This window comes from Mus caroli, unplaced genomic scaffold (genome assembly GCF_978045245.1).
Source record: "Mus caroli unplaced genomic scaffold, Mus_caroli_1 scaffold_1, whole genome shotgun sequence".
Taxonomy (NCBI): Eukaryota; Metazoa; Chordata; class Mammalia; order Rodentia; family Muridae; genus Mus; species Mus caroli.
Window position 1 is genome coordinate 65,496,815 of NW_028227256.1, and position 22,607 is coordinate 65,519,421.

The 22,607-nt window shown below is 36.6% G+C and overlaps 1 protein-coding gene across 6 annotated transcripts in view; it reads right to left on the reverse strand.

Moving 5' to 3' along the window:
• The window catches only part of Erbb4 (erb-b2 receptor tyrosine kinase 4), a 1,038,774-nt gene that overhangs the window by 517,534 nt on the left and 498,633 nt on the right, over window positions 1–22,607 (reverse strand). For all 6 annotated transcript variants that reach the window (XM_021186126.3, XM_021185960.3, XM_021186207.3 and 3 more), the window contains exon 3: window positions 862–1,048. In XM_021186126.3, the coding sequence (XP_021041785.1) occupies window positions 862–1,048 (187 nt within the window). The remainder of the gene's footprint in view (window positions 1–861; window positions 1,049–22,607) is intronic.

Genomic DNA, 22,607 nt, shown 5'->3' on the forward strand with positions numbered 1-22,607 from the left:
TAAGTTAACAATGTCAATTGTATTTTTGGCAAAGTATTTATTTTTTCAGGGTGCATAAATTTTACTGAGTGGACCCCAAGTAGGCATAAATCACTGAATAGATTATGTAACACTTGCATATGTGTTATTGATTTCATGTAAATTATAACATAAACTACTGAATTGCAACAGTAGCTTTGAATATTTTATTGGCACATTTTAACTATAGATATATTCAGTAAAATTCATGATTATGTAAAAAAGTATTCTATCAGAATCTGTATGAACTATAACAAACATGAAGTGGAAAATATCATTGTAAATTTTGTTATATAGATGATAAATCTAGTTTGTTAGCATTGGGTGTCTGTAACAATGAAAAAATTACCATGGATGACACCAAAATATCCATAGAATTGGTGACGGTGCTTGGTGAGGTACTAAATGGGGGAAATTCAAACTGAATAACTTAGACTGTTCTCTTAAACTCAGGTGACCCTGTAAAAATCTAAGGATTAGTCGAACTAGATGGAATAGCTTGAGCATTACTAAGCTCTATCAGGCATGAGCACTGTGGTGCTATCACAGGCATTTGATGATCTGGTCCACCCAGCTGCAACCACCAAACAGAATTCTTAAGCCTGCTTTCTATCTCTGTTTTCAGTCACTGAGCATTTTCTTAGAGTGTACTTCTGTTCAGCTGAGATATAATATTCTGCTATCTTTTACACAGCACTTGTAATATCTGTAAATAAAAGTGAAGGTAGCACAGAGACATCCTTTCTCAGGAAACGAGTATGCAGTTAAATGTTGCAGACACTTCCACGCATTCACACTTGTGGGCATTATATCGTCATACACTAGTTTTCATATTTTCCTTACCGGTCAGGTTCTTTAATCCAAGTTCTTGGAGTCCAAAGTTGCCATCTTTCCTGTAGTTTAAGAATATCGCTAGGGCATAGCGATCTTCATACAGTTTTGTCCCACGAATAATGCGTAAATTCTCCAGAGGCAAGTAACGAAACTGGTTGAGGGCCACCAGGACGTAGCCTGTGACTTCTCGGATAGACTGGGAAAACATAAACAGACATCTATCTTAGAGATAATGAAATTAACTTGACAGGTTGTAATACAGTCTTTCAAATAAATATGAATTGACTCTAATTTTCAGTTCTTTATTTAATATACTAATTTCCTCATGATATTCATATTCATATTGGATTAATGAAGGATCACAAAGGGTTAGAATTTAATTTGAATGTGTTGTATTTCTTTTTAAATGTCATGAATGTGGTTATACTAAAATAATGGATTTCATTTTATGAGACATTTCTCACACCTGAGATGTGAATACAGTTAAAGGAATCAAGGTGTCATTCATTGATAAGCTACAATGATGTGACATCAAACCACCAGTAAATTGACAGATGAGAATGCAACTGGTAAGTGTTCCAAAGTAGAACCAGTCTACATTGGCTATAGACTCTGTGACACAGTTTAAATTGCTCTATGAATGTTTATTACTATACGATTACATTGGAACTGTAGTTTTTCCTAATCTTCCTGAGATCAAGGGGTGTTGGAGTAAGAACATAAGAACAAAGAGAAAGAGGAAGTGAAAGACTACATCATTGAAGAGATGTATCGCTCTGGTTAGCATAGCACATCTAGAAATCATACTTGGTCCATTGGGTCAAGCTCTAGAAATCTAGAATCCATTAATCACTCTTCCATTGTATGATAATTAACAAGTTCTTTAAAGGCATGTAAAAGTTACATGGTCTAAAAAGTAATAAATTTAAAGATGCACTTTAGCTGATATATGACCATTGTTAAATATTCTAGGATATAATGAGCATTATGCAGTATTTGGAGACTTTGCTGTGTGATGAATCTTTTATCTAGATTATGTCATGGTGTCACCATTCCTCCTGCATACCTCCAATCCCATTCAGGAGTGATTCTTTGCATTAAAACCACAACCCCCCTTGTTTATTGCAGAAAGAGGGATACAGTAATAGTGTTAGCAGAGAGAGTATAGATGAAGCAACTCAGGGTAAAAACAAGGGTATTAATCAAGAAGCAATTCTATGAATTTTGTAGTGTTGATAGAGAGAAAAGTCTTTTGAACTATTAGTTGACAAAGCAATAAGACAACTAAAGTAGACCAATGAGATAAAAATTGGAAAGGATAAAGCCAAAGTATCACTATTCATAAATTATATGATAATACACATAAATGATGCCCAAAATTCTACCAGAGAACTCCTACAGCTGATAAACAGCTTCACCAAGGTGGCTTGATAAAAAAATTTAACTAAAAAAATTCACTAGTCTTCTTTAAACAAATGATAAACAAGCCGAGAAATAGACCCTTTGCAATAGACATGAGTAATATAAAATATATTGGTGTAATTCTAGCCAAGCAAATGAAAGACCTGTATGATAAGAACTTCAAGTCTTTGAAGAAAGAAATCAAAGGCCATATCAGAAGTTGGAAAGAACTCTATAGTCATGGATAGGTATGATTAATATAGGGAAAAATGGTCATCTTACCAAAAGCAATCTACAGATTCAATGCAATTCCCATCAAAATTTCCACAAAATTTTTTATAGACCTTGAAAGAATAATTCTCAACTTCATATGGAAAAACAAAGATAGCTAAAACAATGCCATACAATAAAAGATCTTCTGTGAATATCATCATCTCTAATTTCAACTTGTACTACTAAGCAATAGTAATAAAAATTACATGATGTTGGTATAGAAACAGACAGGTTGGTCAATGGAATCCAATTGAAACTCCACAAATAAACTTACACAGCTTTAGACACTTGATTTTTGACAAAGAAGCCAAAACCATATAAGGGAAAAAGAAAACACCTTCAGTAAATGGTGCTGGTATAACTGGATGTCTACATGTTGAAGAATGCAAATAGGTCTATATTTATCACCCTGCACAAAACACAAGTTCTAGTGGATCAAAGACCCCCTCATAAGTCCTCACACACTAAATCCAGTAGATGAGAAAGTGGGAAATAGCTTTGAACATTGATATGAAAGCAACTTCCTGCACAGAACACCAACTGCTCATGCACAAATATCACGAGATAATAAATAGGACCTCGTGAAATCAAAAAGCTTCTATAAGGCAAAGGACACTGTCATTAAGAGAAAAGAGCATCCTATAGATTGAGAAAAAACCTTCACCAGCACTACATCTAACACAGAACAAATATCTATAATATATAAATAACTCATGCAGTTAGATACCAACAAACCAAATATCCCATCTATGGTATGCTCTCATTAATAAGTTGATATTAGCTCAAAAAAAAAAAAAAGTACAGAAAGCCCAAGATATAATCCACAGAACTCAAGAAGGTTAACAAGCAGAAGGGCTCAAGGGAGGATGCTTCAACTTCATTTGAGAGGGAGAAGAAAGCAATTACAGAGTGTAGACAGAAACCTTGTATAACTCTCCTGTGAGAGGCTTTACCCACCAGCTGACTGAAACAGATGCAGATTCCCTGAGCCAAACACTGGACTGAGGTTGAGGTCTGAGACCATTATGGAAAAGATGGGGGAAAGGATTGAATTCCCTGAAGCAATAGGAATTCCATACGAAGGCCACCAGAGTCAACTAACCCATAACACTAGGATTTTTCTGAGACTGAGCCACGGACCAAAGAACACACATAGGCTGGAACAAGATTCCTAGCATATATGTAGCAGACATAGATTTCAGTCTCCATATGGGACTGGAGCTGGAGCAAGGACTGTCTCTAAAGCTGTTGCCTATCTTTAGATCCTTCGTGTAAATGGGCTTCCTTGTCTGGCCTCAGTGAAACTGGATAAACCTAGTCCTGCAAAGTCTTGTTATGCCAGGGTAGGGGGATAACTAACGGGCCCTCGCTGTCTCAGATGAGGAAGAGATTGGGGCAAGTTGAGAACGGGGCCCTGGAAAGAGGGAGTGGGCAGTGATCTGGATGTAAAGTGAATAAATAAATAAATTAATGAGAAAAAAGTTTTTTTTTTAGAGCACTTAACAAAACAATCCATTTTATAAGAATTATTTGAGATAATGTTCCACATCTAAAAGTTATACATGGTACCTTGATTTTATGCTCTTATTTTTCTAGTATCTATAATATAATTTTCCCAGATTCATTTATTTATTTATTTATTTTGGTTTCTCTGTGTAGCCCTGGCTGTCCTGGAACTCACTCTGTAGACCAGGCTGGCCTCGATTCAGAAATCCCCCTGCCTCTGCCTCCCAAGAGCTGGGATTAAAGTAGCTCAAAATGAAATTCTGTCACAGATACATATGTTGAGTGACAACAAAATCTCAGGCAAAAGGATTTCCTAATGCTTCAAAAGCCTCAGTTCTGCAATTTAAGCTAATATTGGCCTATCTGTATAATAGATATCAACATCAAAGAGTATAGATTAAGTGTTGAACTATCTTATAATGACATCCGTTCTTTCTTGTGCCAGTCCTTAGGCTATCAGAAAGAATCTCAGTAATATAACACCTTTATGGTTCTACAACTTTTTAAGAATCTCAATACAATTTTGCTATATACACATATATCAATTATTATATATAATATTACAGCTTTATATATTTGCTAATATAAGAGGTACAATAGAAAAGCATAACAGCTTGAGGTATAAGCTGGCCTGACAGGCAAATTTGCCTTAATTCTAGCCTTTGTCCTTACTAGTTATATAAATTGTTGAAGCTTTTAAGTCTCAAAAATCTTCAGTCTTTTCATCTCTGTAAAAATATACCTATTACAAACCTATTATACACATTGCAAGATAGACAAAAGCTGTATAGCAAATTGTATTTAATAGATGTGAGCTATTATAAATATTACCACAGAAAATAGCCAGGCAAACAGATTGTCTCAGGACACTTAGTTGAAGATGAGGTGGTCATAATATCACAGCATAAGAACTAAACTCTCTATTGTATTTAAACTCTCTATTATATAAGCTTCAGCATGCTTATATCTTACCTTTAAAGTCTACAACTTATTTCTCAAATTCAGAGATGCTTCCTACATTTTTCTGTATGCATATTTAAGCTCTTCCTACTGACCCTGGTGTTGAATAGACATTCTTTAATGTCCATTTAATAAAGTAGAATTAAAATTCAAAGTGTGAAATGCTTTTAAGTCCTTGTAGCTATTATTTTCCACAGAAAATGATTTTGTGAGCTTGCTGTTAATAAAAAACATTGAAAGATGAAACCATGGTTTGTACTTATGGACCACTGTAACAAACAGAAATCTCTATAAAGTTAGCCAAAGAGAAAAACTTTCATTATGTTGTTATCTGAAGAGGTTCGGGACCAGAAATGTTCCTTGTCTCATCAAATACAAAGGGAATGCGCACCTAGAGATGCACCATCATAACATAGAGATGTGCTCCATACACAGATTGTTATGTATTGTCTACACTGGTTGTGCAGCAGCTTTGCTCAAGAAGTTAATGACATCGAAGATCATTAAGGCCTTGAGTGATTGAGGAATCTCCTAACCAATGAGAACACTCCTTTAATTCTAACATATATGATAGATATATGTTAGATGGATAGATATGAAAAGTCTGCTGGCCCACTATGCCATCCTTACATCTGCTGATAATTCCAGAAAAAAAAAAACCTGTTTTTGTTATTTCCAAACTTATGACCTATTTCACAATTATTTAAATTGACGCAACTCCCAATTTGATAGTCCCTCCCTTCTTCCATCCCCCTCCCTTCCTTGCTCCCTCTTTCCTTTCCTTTCCTTCCTCCCTCCACACTTTCTTTCTTTCTTTCTTTCTTTCTTTCTTTCTTTCTTTCTTTCTTTCTTTCTTTCTTTCTCTTCTTTCTTTCTTTCTTTCTTTCTTTCTTTCTTTCTTTCTTTCTCTTCTTTCTTTCTTTCTTTCTTTCTTTCTTTCTTTCTTTCTTTCTTTCTTTATCTCTCTCTCTTTCTTTCTCTCTTTCTTTCTCTTCTTTCTTTCTTACTTTCTTTCTTTCTTTCTTCCTTCCTTCCATCCTTTCTTTTTTCATTCTTTTCTTCTTTCTGTCCTTCATTATTGCCTAAGTGGAAAGGAATAATGGCTTCCCAAATATGTCATTATTTCTCTTAAGATTTATCTGCAATAAATCTATCCTTCATAAATTCCACATAAGCATCTCTTGGAGATTCCTGCCATTTCCTATTTATTTATGTTTAAAAACACCCTTAGCTACTTAAAGTAGTTCTGAAGTGTTCTACTGCTGTGTTCTATGTACCCAGACCTAATGAGAAATTACTTAAACACTAACACATTCCGTGAGTAAGGACATTCATAAATACATTAGTGATTAGGGTGTTGAGGAGACTGGAAGTTAAATGGCTGTGATATCATGAGGAGAGGGAATAGAAAACTCTAGTGACAGGGCAGAGGATCGCTGAAGGATAGGACTTTCCTCGGCTAGTAACGAATTCAGAACTTAGGCTTTCTCTGACGGTGACAAATGTAGCAGCAAATGGTAGCTTCTGTATCAGTAAGATTTTCTATTAACTTCCCTAAGGCAATTACTTTCTGTCCCTGCCCCTCCTATCATGTCTAGGAATATCTAAGGCAGACACATTCTTAATGATGACATAATATTAAGAAGTTTACAAGAAAAAATTAATAAGCTAATCACAAGCATTGCATATTCCTTCTGCTTAGAGAGATACTGTTTTGTGCTTTGGGTTTCTGCTTTCGGGTTTCCACTGTTTGAAACTCATCACTATACCACTCAGAGAAGCCATGACTCAATATCTGATCTAATTATATTCGGGGAAAAAAAGAGCATGTTAGACGTCATGTACCTAACTGCAGCAGTATAGAATGCTTGCTCACTGTACCTAACACAAAACTAAGACTGAAGAGTCAGAAATACTGATCCAACAAAACTACACTCAGCCACAATGAGCCAGTTCTATGGGCTAAGCCTGCCATTATCCTTGGAACCTGTGGGCTGTTCCTTCAGTATTGACCTCTTAGCCAGCACTCAACACAAACATGACTTATTTGCAATGAACACTTTTCAGCCATGGTAAACAGACGTGCTTCTCTCCTTCTCCAGAAATAACCCTCTTTATATTGTCCTGAGCAGTGGGGAGAAATCTTAATAGTACTGATTCAGGTCTGTTTCCAGTTGTTTCTTTTTTCCTTGATTTTATACAGACTGTATCTCAAATTCATGTACGTTTGTTAAAGTATATGTGGCTCTAAAATACCTCTTCACTTTGAATGCCTTAATAACAAACTATAATCAAATAGTATGAAACCAAACAGATACCAGAACACCTTCATTAATAAGAAGCAGAATCTCAACCAATCCTAGACATTTAGCTCGGCTAATCATATGATACCACCTGATCAAATATGCCCACAAAATGGACCATCCTGCAAATAGGGGGACTGAATAGTAGTAACCGACCATATGCTTTCTTTGCACCATTTCCATTACCTGCCTAAAAACACCACCTTTTTTTTTTTTTTTTTTTTTTTTGCTAACTAGAGGTCCCTGGGCTTGCCTACCTTCTGCAGATGCATTTAAGAACTGCAAATTATTCTTTGTGCTAAATTTCTGCTTTTTAAATTTGCCTAAAGATACCTCTAATGAATTACACTAGTTGAAATATACCTGCATACCCCTTTATGTAATCATACAAGCACCCTGATTTTGTACTGTTCTTAGAAAGAGTCATGGCATTACAAATTCCATTATCTACAAATAAATATTTATATGTAAACTAACTGCCTTTGTTATAATACAGGTAAGGTTATATCTTAAAATCTTAATATAAATGTATATTTTTAACTTTTTAAATTGTGTGTTTTAGTAAATTTATATTTCACATCAAATATGTATATTAGACCCCAGTGAAACATGTAATCAAATACTGGCTGGTTAGAAAGATTTTACACATATATATATATATATATATATATATATATATATATATATATATATATGAAAAATAGAAATAACAATTGAAAACAACATTTACACATAATAAAATTATAAAAGGGTTAAAGGGTTTTAATTAAACTTTGTTTAGATATATTAATGACTTTTTTATTGGATATTTTCTTCATTTACATTTCAAATGTAATCCCCTTTCCTGGTTTCCCTTCAAAAACACCCTATCACATTCTCCTTCCCCCTGCTTCTATGAGAGTGTTCCCACACCTAACAACCCACCCACCCACTCCAGCCCCCCTGCTCTCGAATTCCACTACACTGGGGCATCAGTCCTTCACAGGACCAAGGGCCTGTCCTCCCGTTGATGCCTGACAACACCATCCTCTGGTACATATGCAGCTGGAGCCTTGAGTCCCTCCATGTGTACTCCTTGGTTGGTAGTTTAGTCCCTGGGAGCTCGGGGGCGTGGGGGGGTGAGAACGTGATCTGGTTGTTTGATATTGTACTTCCTATGGAGTTGCAAACTTCTTCAGCTCCTTCAAGTCCTTTCTCTAACTTCTCCATTGGGGATCAGAGTGCTTGGTCAATGGTTGGCCTCTATATTTGCCAGGCTCTGGCAGAGCCTCTCAGGAGACAGCTATATCAAGCTCCTATCAGCATGCACTTCTTTTTTTCTTTCCTTTTTTCTTTTTTTCTTTTCTTTTTCTTGGATATTTTCTTTGTTTACATTTCAAATGTTTTCCCTTTTCCAAGTCTCCCCTTCTGAAACACCCTATTTGATTCTCCCTCCCCCCTCCTCTATGAGTGTGCTCCCCACTCACCTATTCACTCCCATCTTCCCTCCCTGGCATTACCCTACTCTGGGGCATTGAACACCCTCAGGCCCAAGGGCCTCTCCTCCCACTGATGTCCAACAGGTCTATCCTCTGCCACATATGCGGCCGCCAGACCCATGGGTCCTTCCGTGTGCACTCTTTGGTTGGTAGTCCAGTCCCCAGGAGCTACAGGGTCCGGGCCTGTTGATATTGTTGGTCCTTCCATTGGGCTGCAAACTCCCTCAAGCTTTTTTAGTTCCTTCTCCAACTTCTCCATCAGGACCTTGCGCTCAGTCCAATGGTTGGCTGCAAGAATCTGCCTCTGTATTTGTCAAGCGCTGACAGAGCCTCACAGGAGACAACCATATCAGGTTCCCTTCAGTTAGCACTTCCCGGCATCCACAATAGCTTCCAGGTTTGGTGACTGTATATGGGATGGATTGCCAGGTGGGACAGTCTCTGGATGGCCTTTCCTTCAGTCTCTGCTACTCACTTTGTTTCCATATTTCCTCCTGTGAGTATTTTGTTCCCCTTTCTAAGAAGCACTGAAGCATCCAAACTTTGGTCTTCCTTCTTGGGTTTCAATCGTCTATGAATTGAATCTTGTGTATTCCATACTTTTGGGCTAATATTAATTTATCAGTGAGTACATACCATGTGTGTTCTTTTGTGGCTGAGTTACCTCACTCAGGATGATATTTTCAAGTTCCATACATTTGCCTGTGAATTTCATTAAGTCATTATTTTTAATAGCCGAGTAGTAATCCATTGTGTAAATGTACCACATTTTCTGTATCCATCTGGGTTTTTTTCCAGCTTCTGGCTATTGTAAATAAGATTGCTATGAACATAGTGTAGCATGAGTACTTATTACCAGTTGGAACATCATCTGGGTATGTCCCAGGAGAGGTATTGCTGGGTCCTCAGGTAATACTATGTCCAATTTTTCACAATGGTTTTACCAGCTTGTAATCCCACCAACAATAGAGGAGTGTTCCTCTTTCTCCACATTCTCACCAGCATTCACTGTCACAAGAGTTTTTGATCCTAGCCATTCTGACTGGTGTGAGGTAGAATCTCAGGGTTGTTTTGATTTGCATTACTATTTGATTTGACTAAGGTGGTCGAACATTTCTTTAGGTGCTTCTTGGCCATTAGATATTCCTCAGTTGAGAATTCTTTGTTTAACTCTCTACCCCATTTTTAATAGGGTTATTTGATTCTCTGGAGTCTAACTTCTTGAGTTCTTTGTATATATTGGATACTAGCCCTCTATTGGATATAGGATTGGTAAAGATCTTTTCTCAATCTATTATTTGCTGTTTGTCCTATTGACATTGTCTTTTACCTTACAGAAGCTTTGCAATTTTAGGAGGTCCTATTATTAATTCTTGATCTAAAACATAAGCCATTGATGTTCTGTTCAGGAAACTTTCCCCTGTGCCCATGTGTTCAAAGCTCTTTCCCACTGTCTCTTCTATTACTTTCAGTGTACCTGGATTTATGTGGATATCCTTGATCCACTTGGACTTGAACTTTGTACAAGGAGATAAGAATTGATGAAATGCATTCTTCTCCATGCAGACTGCCAGTTGAACAAGCACCATTTATTGAAAATGCTGTCTTTTTTTCCACTAGATGGTTTAAGCTCCTTTGTCAAATATCAAGTGACCATAGGTGTGTAGGTTCATTTATAGGTCTTCATTTCTATTCTATTGATCTACCTGTCTGTCACTGTACCAGTACCATGCAGTTTTTATCACAATTTCTCTGTAGTACCGCTTGAGGTCAGGGATGGTGATTTCACCAGAGGTTCTTTTATTGTTGAGAATAGTTTTTGCTATCCTAGGTTTTTTGTTATTCCAGATGAATTTGCAGATTGCCCTTTCTAACTCTGTGAAGAGCTGAGTTGGAATTTTGAAGGGGACTGCATTGAATCTGTAGATTACTTTCCACATGATGGCCATTTTTACTATATTAATCCTGTCAATCTAGGAGCATGGGAGATCTTTCCACCTTCTGAGATCTTTGCTTTCTTTCTTCAGAGACTTGCGTGGTTCAAGTCACACCAAGGTGGTTTATGTTATTTTTGGCTATCGTAAAGGGTGTCATTTCCCTAATTTCTTTCTCAGCCTGCTTTTCTTTACAAAAGGAAAAATTTTAGTTGTCCAAACTTCCAAAAACTTAAAGCTAAAATAAAGCTCTGTTGTTATCTCTCATGTTTATTTATTGTGATGGGTGTTCTGTTCCACAGAGAAATAAGCTAGTTTTATACACTACACTTGTTTTCTGTAACCTTGCAGATTTTTGTGTTATTCTTATCTTGTGAATGCACAAGTAAAAGATCCACTACAAGTCAAGAAGAGAGGTATCAGTCAGAAGATAGTAAGTTCTGCTGGCATGTAATCTTGTGCTTTTAGCCTCTGCTAAAAGCTGAGAAACACACTGCCTAATATCACAGACTTGAGCAATAAGTTTGGATGAATCTTTTAATCTGCTTGTGGTTTAGATTCATCATTTATACCATGGGAATATTAAGTGCTCCACATTCTAGAATTGTGACGATAAGTGAAGCACTGTATGTTGCCACAATGACTTGGATTTAGTGCCACTCTAAGGCTTGGGTGTTGAACTTGTGACACAGAATGAAGCAGTGTACACTGACTGGGCCTTTGGGAGGTGACTGGAAAATAGTGTTTCTTATCTCATCAGTGCATTGATTTATTTACAGAAAGGCTATCAAAAGATGGCAGCACACTCAGGATTTGGGGCTTGGGGAGAAGTGGTCATTGGGATATGCCACAGAAGCTTGTTTTGTCCTGTGCCCTACTCTCTCTCTTTACTTCTTGGCTACCCTGAAGAAGGCAACTGTGGTGCATAATGTTTTCTCCAGCCCTGCCTTCTCAGAGGTCAGAAACAAGGAAAATAAATGATGAGAAACTGAAGACATATGCTAAAAATAAATAAATAAATAAATAAATAAATAAATAAATAAATAAATTTCCTCCTTTTAGGTGTTTGCAATCTCAACTATTGTGTACAGGTACAATAAGCTAAGAGATATAGTTATTTAACACAATGCTTGGCTCAGGGGCTAGGAGATGACCACTGTTGGCTTTAACATGGAATTCATGTTCTATCCCCAAATCTACCTGGTAGCTCAAAACCATCTGCAACGTTAATCTCAAGAGATACAATAATATCTTCTGGCTTTCCTGGACACTGAATGAATATTAGGTATAGACATACAAACAGACAAATCATCTATGTACATGAAATAAATAAATAAATAAATAAATAAATAAATAAATAAACAAATACTATCTTCTAAAAATATTTTAAAAGAAAAAATGGCTCAAAGAGACTCCCCTGCATTATTTTATTTCTGAATTCACAAGCATAAATTTCCTTCACTGAACAGCCTCTGTAGTTTATCATATTAGTTATTTCACCACTGTGATACAAAACCTAACAGATGCAGCTATAGGAAAGAGAGATTATTTCTGCTCAATAATCAAAGAAGAACAATAATCATGGTAGGGAATATATGGTGGTCAAGGCTCACCTGTTGGGTAGAAGCTTTCAGGGCAACCTGCTAAGTGCCCAAGATCAAGAATCAAAAATGTGTGTCAGACTTAGATAGACTCTCACCATCAAAAGAGACACACTTTGCATATACCAACAAGATTTTGCTGACAGGACCCTGATATAGCTGTCTCCTGTGAGGCTATGCCAGTGCCTGGCAAATACAGAAGTGGATTCTCACAGTAATCTATTGGATGGAACACAGGGTCCCTAATGAAGGAGCTAGAGAAAGTACCCAAGGAGCTAAAGGGGTCTGCAGCCCTATAGGAGAAACAACAATATGGACTAACCAGTATCACAGAGCTCATGTCTCTAGCTGCAGATGTAGCAGAAGATGGCCTAGTTGGCCATCAATGGGAGGAGAGGCCCTTGGTTTTGCGATGATTCTATGCCACAGTGTAGGAGAATTCCAGGGCCTGGAAGTTGGAGTGCGTGTGTTCGGGAGCAGGGGGAGGGTATAGGGTATAGGGTATAGGTAATAGGGGGTTTTCATTTTCAGAGAGGAAACTAGGAAAGGGGGCATTTGAAATGTAAATGAAGAAAAATGAAGAAAACATTTAATAAGAGAGAGAGAGAGAGAGAGAGACTCGCTTTTTCAAGCTGAGTTCTACCTTCTAAGGCCCTCCAACTTTCCATAGATGCACTGCCAGCTGGAAACACAGTGTTCAAACAGATGGTCCCGTGGGAACATCCACACACAAACTGTAACATGCTGCATGTATAGAACCTGCTTCTTCTATTTGTAAAGCAATCACTATGCATCTCCAATGTTTAGACAAGAAAACTGTTCGGTACCATTTCAGTCTACAATTGAGAGTGACAGTTTCATGTCTGAGGTTTTTTATAAATGTGACTTTCTCCACTCAAAACTTAAAAGAGGAAAAATAGGCTTGCATGAAATGATGTCTGCCAACAGCTGCCTCTGCTGTAAAACATATGGAAAATGGCCTTTGAGGATTCAGAGTTAGAGGTGATTGCGTGTGAGACTAGTCTGCTGTTGTTTTGTAAATGAAAAGGGTGAACAACTCCAGAAACAGGACAGCCAAAGTATCAGGCTAGGATTTGACAAGATGCCAAGATACACTTTTATATCTGTCTAAATATTTGGCCGTGCTACACAAAACAAAAGGCTTAATTAATTGACAAAGAACAAATACTGTCATTAATCTTCTTCAGTGAGAACAGGTCCTAAAGGTGCTGATGAGGCTTCTAATTTTCTATCTAAAAATAGCAAGTAGGTATCATAACAATTTCTGTGGGAACAATCAAAACTACAAGTGTAACATCAATCGGACCAGGGACTTGAAGACCAGAAGTCAGAATAGTTCTCATACTTACGCATTCTTACAAAAATTATTGACTTCTATTTACCTACTTATTTTTCTAAAATGTTTTTTCTTTTGTTTTTAGTGTTGATTTTTATATGTAATATATTTTATATGATTAATATCTACTTAGTATAGAATAGTATATTATTTCTGTTTTGTAAATGATGAAACTAAGTTGAAAATCCTTCTCAAAGTTGCAAAGGTAATAATCCTTCTTAAAATGTATCTCATTTCTGAAATCAAATCACAAAGTCTATCAAATATTGTGACAAGTACGCTCTCATTTTAAAGCCACATTCACAGGAAAATGTGTTTTAAAAATAATTTTTTCAAAAAGAAATCCCCCAACCCAAAAAATATAAATTTTTTTCAGTGTTATCCTTATGAAAAACTACCAGCTAGGTAGGAGTCTACATCATAGTTTTAGCACATGCCATATTCCTAAGTTCAGAACAAAGAAACAAAAAAACCAAAAAGCCTCTAAAACTATGTGGAAACCTAAGTCCTTCTCATATCATATCATGTCATCACATCATGTCATTCCATATCATGTCATATCATATCATACTATATCATTTCATAAAATTTTCCTAAATATGTATTTTTGATAATTAGAAAGCAAGGTAATTTGCAAACAGATATTTGAAGTGAAATGTGATTTTTCTATAGGAATTCACAGTGGAGATGTGACCCAATACCCATCCTGTAATGTCAGATGCTGACCCACCAAAACCGAGGCAGGAAGGACAATTACTTAAAAAGTTGCATATTTGTCGATTCTTGATTCTTGCTGTTCTGTTTAGGAATTTTTACCCTGTGCCAATATCCTCGAGGGTTTCCCCACTTTCTCCTCTATAAATTTCAGTGTCTCTGGATTTATGTGGAGTTCTTTAATCCACTTAGACTTGAGCTTTGTACAAGGAGATAAGAATGGATCAATTCTCATTCTTCTACATGATAACTGCCAGTTGTGCGAGCACCATTTGTTGAAAATGCTGTTTTTTTTTCCACTGAATGGTTTTAGCTCCTTTGTCAAAGATCAAGTGACCATAGGTGTGGGAGTTCATTTCTGCGTCCTCAATTCTATTCCACTGATCTACCTGTCTGTCACTGTACCATTACCATGCAGTTTTGTTTTGTTTTGTTTTGTTTTGTTTTAATCACAATTACTCTGTAGTACAGCTTGAGGTTAGGCATGGTGATTCCCCCAGAGGTTCTTTTAATTTTGAGGAGAGTTTTTGCTATCCTAAGTTTTTTGTTATTCCAGAAGAATTTGCAAATTGCCTTTTTTAACTCAGTGAAAAATTGAATTAGAATTTTGATGGGGATTGCATTGAATCTGTAGATTGCTTTTGGCAGGATAGCCATTTTTACTATATTAATCCTGCCAACCCATGAGCCTGGGAGATCTTTCCATCTTCTGAGATCTTCTTTTATTTCTCTCTTCGGAGACTTGAAGTTCTTCTCATACAGATCTTTCACTTCCTTAGTTAGAGTCACACCAAGATATTTTATATTATTTGTGACTATTGTGAAGGGTGTTGTTTCCCTAATTTCTTTCTCAGCCTGTTTATCCTTTGTGTAGAGAAAGGCCACTGATTTGTTTGAGTTAATTTTATATCCAGCTACTTCACCGAAGCTGTTTATCACGTTTAGGAATTCTCTGGTGGAATTTTTAGGATCACTTATATATACTATCGTATCATCTGCAAATAGTGATATTTTGACTTCTTCCTTTCCAATTTGAATCCCCTTAATCTCCTTTTGTTGTCGAATTGCTCTGGATAGGACTTCAAGTACTATATTTAATAGGTAGGGAGAAAGTGGGCAGCCTTGTCTAGTCATTAGTCCTATTATTGGCATAACCTGAGCTTCTTCAATGAAAAGCAACTCAAGTTTTATTTTGTTTAATTTGGAAAATAGTATCTAAAGCACTTGGCACATGGTAGGTCATTACACATAGTTGTCTTCCCTTCCTCCTCACTTGCTTCTTCTTTTAGGTACATGTTTCCATCCAATTACTAATTTCCCAAAAGATAGACTATATACTTACTATACAATGAAGCTGGATTTATGGAAATTTTCCAGTTTGGAGATCCAAGGCAGAAAGAGTACACAGTAAGCCTGAACACTGGATGAGACCAGAAAGTGAAGAAGCCATCACAAACTAGTAAGGATCATGTTAACAGGGTTCAAGAGTCAATTAATTGCCTACCACATAAAAAATAAGTTTTAATTTAAGAAATGATAATTTAAATGACTGATTATCAAGTATGTTTTAAATCTAAGTTAATGTTATTTAATGTAGTTAATTATCGTTTTTAGAGAGTATTACATGAACAATTCAAGTTCTTAAAACACTTGCATATGAAACAAAATATTGCTTTTGAAGCATTCTTTCTTTTTCCTATGGAAGCTGCAATATGACATAATTACGTAGCAGGTCATCTGTGGGCACTAACATAATAGACTATCACAGATGTCGGGTATATGCACAACTTTTACTTTTCTTATTTCTGGATGTTAGGAAGACAAAGATGAAGCCTGCATCTGTTAGGCTTTCGCTGCTATAATAAAATACTTTTGAAATGACATATTTAAAGAGAAAAAATATTTGTTGTTGGCTCACGGTTCTGAAATCCACGGTGCACTGGTTACACTGCCATTAGCCCAACACCAGAGAGAAATATCATGGCAGATTGGCACAGTTGGGGAAGCATGAAGGAGTTATGAAGAACAGCTGAAGCTCGGCACTGTGAGAGGCCATGGAAGACCATTGATGAAGGTGCAGCCCCAGTTACAATAGATGGCCCAAGACTGAAGGAGTCATGCAAAGTAGTTGAGGCTTGGCACCATGAAGAGAGTGTATGAGAGGCTATTGGTGAAGCCTAGTGGCAGTGTTTTGGAGATGCCAGTACCATGAGATAACCACCAAGAATAGCAGCAGCAGTGGAGTACAGGCAGCTGGAGCCTAGAAGACAAGGTGTGTATTACAAAGGGCAGAGCTGGAGAAGTGACCCAAGCCCTTGGAGTAATCCTGAAGATCATGAGTGGATCCCAGGCATTGGAGGGTCATTGTTGGTTTTATTATGGAGATCCTCTTTTGTGGTTAGCTGGGGCTTAAGAATCAGCTAAGTTCATGGTTTCTCATTTACAGTCTCTTCTAAATGATATTAACATAGAGGTGTATAAATATGGACAGTAGTACATGATACTGATCCACTTTTCTGTGTTCTATACTTTTTAAATTTACATATGGCAAATTATATTAATACACAGACAGATATAAACAGTGATTCTCATGTGTTTTGTTTCATCCTCAGGAAGACATCTTACCCTGTGGACTGGTAGTTTTATCATCAGTCTTGGAGATTGTGGCATTATTGGCATCTCTTGAGTAAAGATATCTTACATTGATAAAGATAATTCATTACCAAGATGGTCTCTTCTTTTAACCCACCTATCAGAGAACTGTCAAGTCCAAAGTGTTTATAATGTCAAGATAGAGAGAACATGACATAGTATTGGTAAGCAGAGGAAATTGCTTAAGTATATTGCTCACCGAATTGCCTAAGAGTGCCTGCCTTCTGAGATCAGTAGAACACTCATACACTTAAAGCATGATTCATATTAACATTCTTATACTATTATCTATTTCCATATATACAATCCCAAAATGTAATCAGAAACAAAAAGATACAGCTAGGTAAGCTGACATTGACAATGATTATCCTGCCTAGAAAGTAAATAGATGCAAAATTATCTATTTATATATGTCCTAACTCATAGACAAACCCTCTCTCTCCCTCCTTCCATTTTCCTTCTCACCCTTTTGTGAAATCTTAACCTTCCCTTGCATCCTTCTCTTTTCTTGCTTTTCCCTTCTCCCTGTTACCTTCTCTTTCTTCTGCCTCTGCCTCTCCCTCTCCCCTTCTCTTCTCTTTCTTCTTCCCATCTACTTATAAACTTATTTTAGTAGTAAATCCTTATAAATTGAAATTTTTCTACTTAAAATAATCTAATTAAGACAATAGGGCAGGTATTAAGTGAAGAAGTACCCACAGCAAATTTAGTTTGCAAGATCAATCCAGCCACTTCCTTTGTAAGTATAATTTAAATTTATCTTGGAAATTTTGTTTTAGTACGTATAATTTAAATTTATCTTGGAAATTTTGTTTTAGTAGAAGGATTAAGTATCACATTCTTGGAGATATATTGAGTAGCCACACTGATTAAATATAGAGGAAAATATTTTTCCCAGTTAGGAACCAATGGATGGTCTCTTCCTAACTTTCTTTGTTCATTAGACAAAAGCATGGATCATCTTTTTTAGTTACCCTCACTTATAGCCTTTCCTTAAGATAAGATAGCTTTGGCCAAGGTGCAGGTGGGCAAGGGCTCAGTTTTCTTTAAGGAGTTTAAGGCCATTGGGAGTTCGATCATGTTCCAGTGAGTATGTGGTCAACACAATTTGCCCTTGTGTGTCTTTGTGTTTTGTTTTGCCTCCCCCGACCTCACTTCCTTTTTCTTTTCAGGGGCATGAGGAATGACTCACATGGTAAGGACTTGGAAGTGAATGAGATCAGGGTGTATTATGTGAAACTGCTAGTTCCAAGAGACTGTCTGCACCTTCCTTAGAGGACTGACAAGAGCACACCACATAGCAGCAGCAGTCAGCATCAGGTACCGCGTTCACGAGAAGCCCCTGAGCAGCAGGGACAACAGATATCCTACTTGCACTCCTTTTACTACTTCTTCTCCTTGCCACCTTCACCAGCACCAAGGCTTTTGCATTTTGCATTCAATTGTGGTTTACGAAGGCATTTAACAGGCATAGAACACTTAGCTTTAATCAGCCACTTCTAAAATCATTCACTAAATTTCAACTTTATCATTCAGAATTCTATTAACTGTGTTGAGACTTTGATAATGAACTACCTAAGAATCTTGGGAAACAGTATTGGTAAACACTTTAAGTAGGAGTGGTTGGAATTTATATACCACCCTTGAAATTTACCATAACTAATGCAGTTTAATCCCAAGATGAAATGGGCCTGTAAAATATCTACATGAATACAATAAAAGGTGTATGTAAAATCTTGATACATGAAAGGAACTAAGTACAGAAAGAATTGCTTGGTGTTAAAACAGTTACAAAATGTGAAATCAAAAGTAGAGTTAACCAATAAGAACACAAACATACAAGGAGCTAAAGGGGTCTGCAACCCTATAGAAGGAACAACAATATGAACTAACCAGAACCCCCAGAGCTGTGTCTCTAGTTGCATATGTAGCAGAGGATGGCCTAGTTGGCCATCAATGGCAGGAGAGGCTCTTGGTATTGCGAAGATCATATGCCCTAGGATGGGGGAATGCCAGGACCAGGAAGCAGGAGTGGGTGGATTGGGAAGCAGGATGAAGGGAGGGTATGGGGGTTTTGGTGATAGCATTTGAAATGTAAATGAAGAAAATATCTAATAAAAAAGGAAAATCACACAAATTCAATATGTACATAAACTATTTTGATGATGGTAAGATATATACCATGCAATGGTGTCTATCATTTATACCAAGAGGAGTTTAATTAATCATAATCTAGAATTCATTAAACTTAGAACCTATTATCTTAGCAATTTATTCATCTTTAAATATATAGGTAATGATCATACTGCAAATAATATTCCACATCCCTTATTCAATTAATATTAAGTTTTATTAATATTAGTCATTTAGAATATGGATATATTTTTTTCTTTAATGATAGTCATTATGTAGGACAAGATAAAGTCTAAGAAGGTATCTAACAAATTTCATTACATTTACATCTCAGCTACATAATTACATATAGACTACATGATTACACTTTGAAATTTATAGAACTATAAGGAATATAGGTTTTTAAATATAAAATAAGAAGGTTGTAAAATTCTCAAACTATTTTTGAGTCATTTTCTGAGGTTTCCCTTCAAACTGAAGAGTTTTACCTTTTTCTTAATGTCATAAAATCATGACTCCAAGCTCCTTTAGGCATTACTGGCCATTCAGATGTACAGCGAAGCTTCAGTGGTGATACCCTTTAACTAGTTATGAATACTTTCAGGAAAAAGTTCATAATAACATTTGAGAACAGGGGCACATTTCTTTAACAGTTAGTTTGCCAGTACCAAACAATTTTACACAAGAAATATTAAAAACATCAGCTTTAACACAAACATTAGCCCAGACAAAAAAGATCTTAATTAAAATAAAGACATTTTTAGTGTCTCTTTTTCATAAAAAAAATAACTTCTTAACAGAAAATGAATACCATTGAAGATGGAGTCATTTCTCTCTCCTCAACCAGAGATACAATTTGCTAAACGCATGAAACTCAAGAAGAATGAAGACCAAAGTGTGGACACTGTGCACCTTCTTAGAATTGGGAACAAAACACCCAGGGAAGGAGTTACAGAGACAAAGTTCGGAGCTGTGATGAAAGGATGGACCATTTAGAGACTGCCGTATCCAGGGATCCATCCCATAATCAGCTTCTAAACGCTGACACCATTGCATACACTAGCAAGATTTTGCTGAAAGGTCCCAAATATAGCTGTCTCTTGTGAGATGATGCCGGGGCCTAGCAAACACAGGAGTGGATGTTCACAGTCAGCTATTGGATGTATCACAGGGCTCCCAATGGAGAAGCTAGAGAAAGTACCCAAGGAGCTAAAGGGATCTGCAACCCTATTGTTGGAACAACATGATGTACTAACCAGAACCCCGGAGCTCTTGTCTCTAGCTGCATATGTATCGAAAGATGGCCTAGTCGGCCATCAATGGAAAGAGAGGCCCATTGGACTTGCAAACTTTATATGCCCCAATATAGGGGAATGCCAGGGCCAAAAGAATGGGAATGGGTGGGTAGGGAAGTGGGGGGGGCGCTATGGGGGACTTTTGGGATAGCATTGGAAATGTAATTGAGGAAAATATGTAATAAAAATATTAAAAATTAAAAAAAAAGAAGATGGAGTCATTATTATGAGTTAGTGTAGAATATAAACTTGCTGCAGGATTTTCCCTGTTCAATCACATAAGGGCAGTGTGATGCTAGTGATTGGACAGGTGAAAGGAGGCAGAGTGAGGAGTTGAAAAGACAGAGAGAGGGGTCTCAGGAGTGAGAGGATGGTTTTCAGATGTCATACAATCTAAAGCCAGGACATAGTCAGGTGCAGAACTATAGTCTTTTAAGTTAGGATAGAGGACAGTGTTCAATTTTATTGGCAAAATGTTGCACTGGGTGTTACGTCTATCTTATACCATACAACTTCCAAAAAGCCTAATAGTTGTGCTCAACTTATATTTTGAGAAAAAGTCTCTTTTAATTAAACAGAAAGGGTGAAATAATGTAGGATTTTCCCTGTCCAATCATATTAGGGCAGTGGGAGGCTTGTGATTGGACAGGAGAAGAGAGATAGAGCAAGGAGTTGAGACAGAGAGAGAGAGGTTTCAGGAGGAGAGAGGACCAGAATGGAGACTGACAGGGTGTTATCAAAAGGTTAGAATAATTGGATAAAAGCTTTATCATTACCACTTGGCTCTGAAATTTTGTATTGGCATTTTATAAATTATGTTATACATAAATCTGATTGGCTAATTAAGCATTAAGAGTCTTGGTTCTTCCCAGTAATTAAGTGTTGAGATGGCTAATCAAGAGTGCATGGGGCATTGCCTGAAAGCAAGAGGAACTCGGGGCTCTGCTGAGAGTTGGTGGGTTCCTTTTTTTTTTTTTTAATATTTCCTGCAACATAAACTATACAGTTCAGAGTTTGTGTTATGAATCCTTCACATCATCAATTTCTAAAACTTTGGCTTGCAATTTTCTAATTGGAAGGTTAACAATATAGCTTAGTTATTGTTCTTCTATACTTTTGTCCATATCTGTAGAACACTGAAGTCATAACTTTTAAAATGACAGATAAAGCCAGATAAAATATCCATCAAAATAAAAACTAAGTAAATAATCTATATATATAGTCATTCCATTTTTATTTCACCAAGATCCTTATCAGAAGAGGGCACAAAAAGAGATCTGTCATATAATTAGCTACTTCATGACTCAGTCACTATTAATTACCTTTGTAGTCTAGGGCTCATGGCCAGTTCCCTTACTGTCCCTAATAACATTGCTACTTCTACTCAATAGGAGATTCTGTTCAAGCTAAATCTAAATACATGCTAGTAATATGTATTCTATGGATTTTCAGACTTCCATTCCAAACTAATTTCTGAATTATTCCCCAGTAGAATATGTAACACAAATGTAGAATTCATATAGGACACAAAATTTTACATTAAAGCAGAGAGTCTGGAAAACAGGAAGAAAAACACTTCAAATGTTTATATCATCTTTAGAAAGTAAATGACTGACAAATAAAATCACAACGGCAAAGGTTGCTGTGTGCCAAGGACAGACATCCCACTGCAAGCAGCATTGAGTGGCCAGAAGTGAGCAGGCAGTGTGGTAGAGATACACAGTTCATTTCATTTTGGTTGCTATTTCCTTGTCTAAAACTTGTAACAAGTTATTAATAAGGAGATTCTGATATGAAATATACATAATGTATGCTTTGTCCTACATGAAAATGGTCATACTCATTCTATAGGTAGTTATGTATAATTTGTAAATTGTATCTTTATCAGTAGAGCTTATATGTCACTATTTTTAAAGTCAAGAGTCGTAGAAAATACCTGAGGATGGTGGAAGAAAAACTGTCTGAACTGAATGCTAAGGGAATTCTTTTTTATCATCCCACTGAGGGTGTAATTGCATGATAATGGAAAAGATGGGCAAAGTACGAAGGAAATAAATAGAGATAAATTGAAAAAAAAAATAAAAGGATATTATGATACCGCTTGAAGTGGTTCTTATTGGTCCTTAGGTTGGTCCATATTGTGCCAAT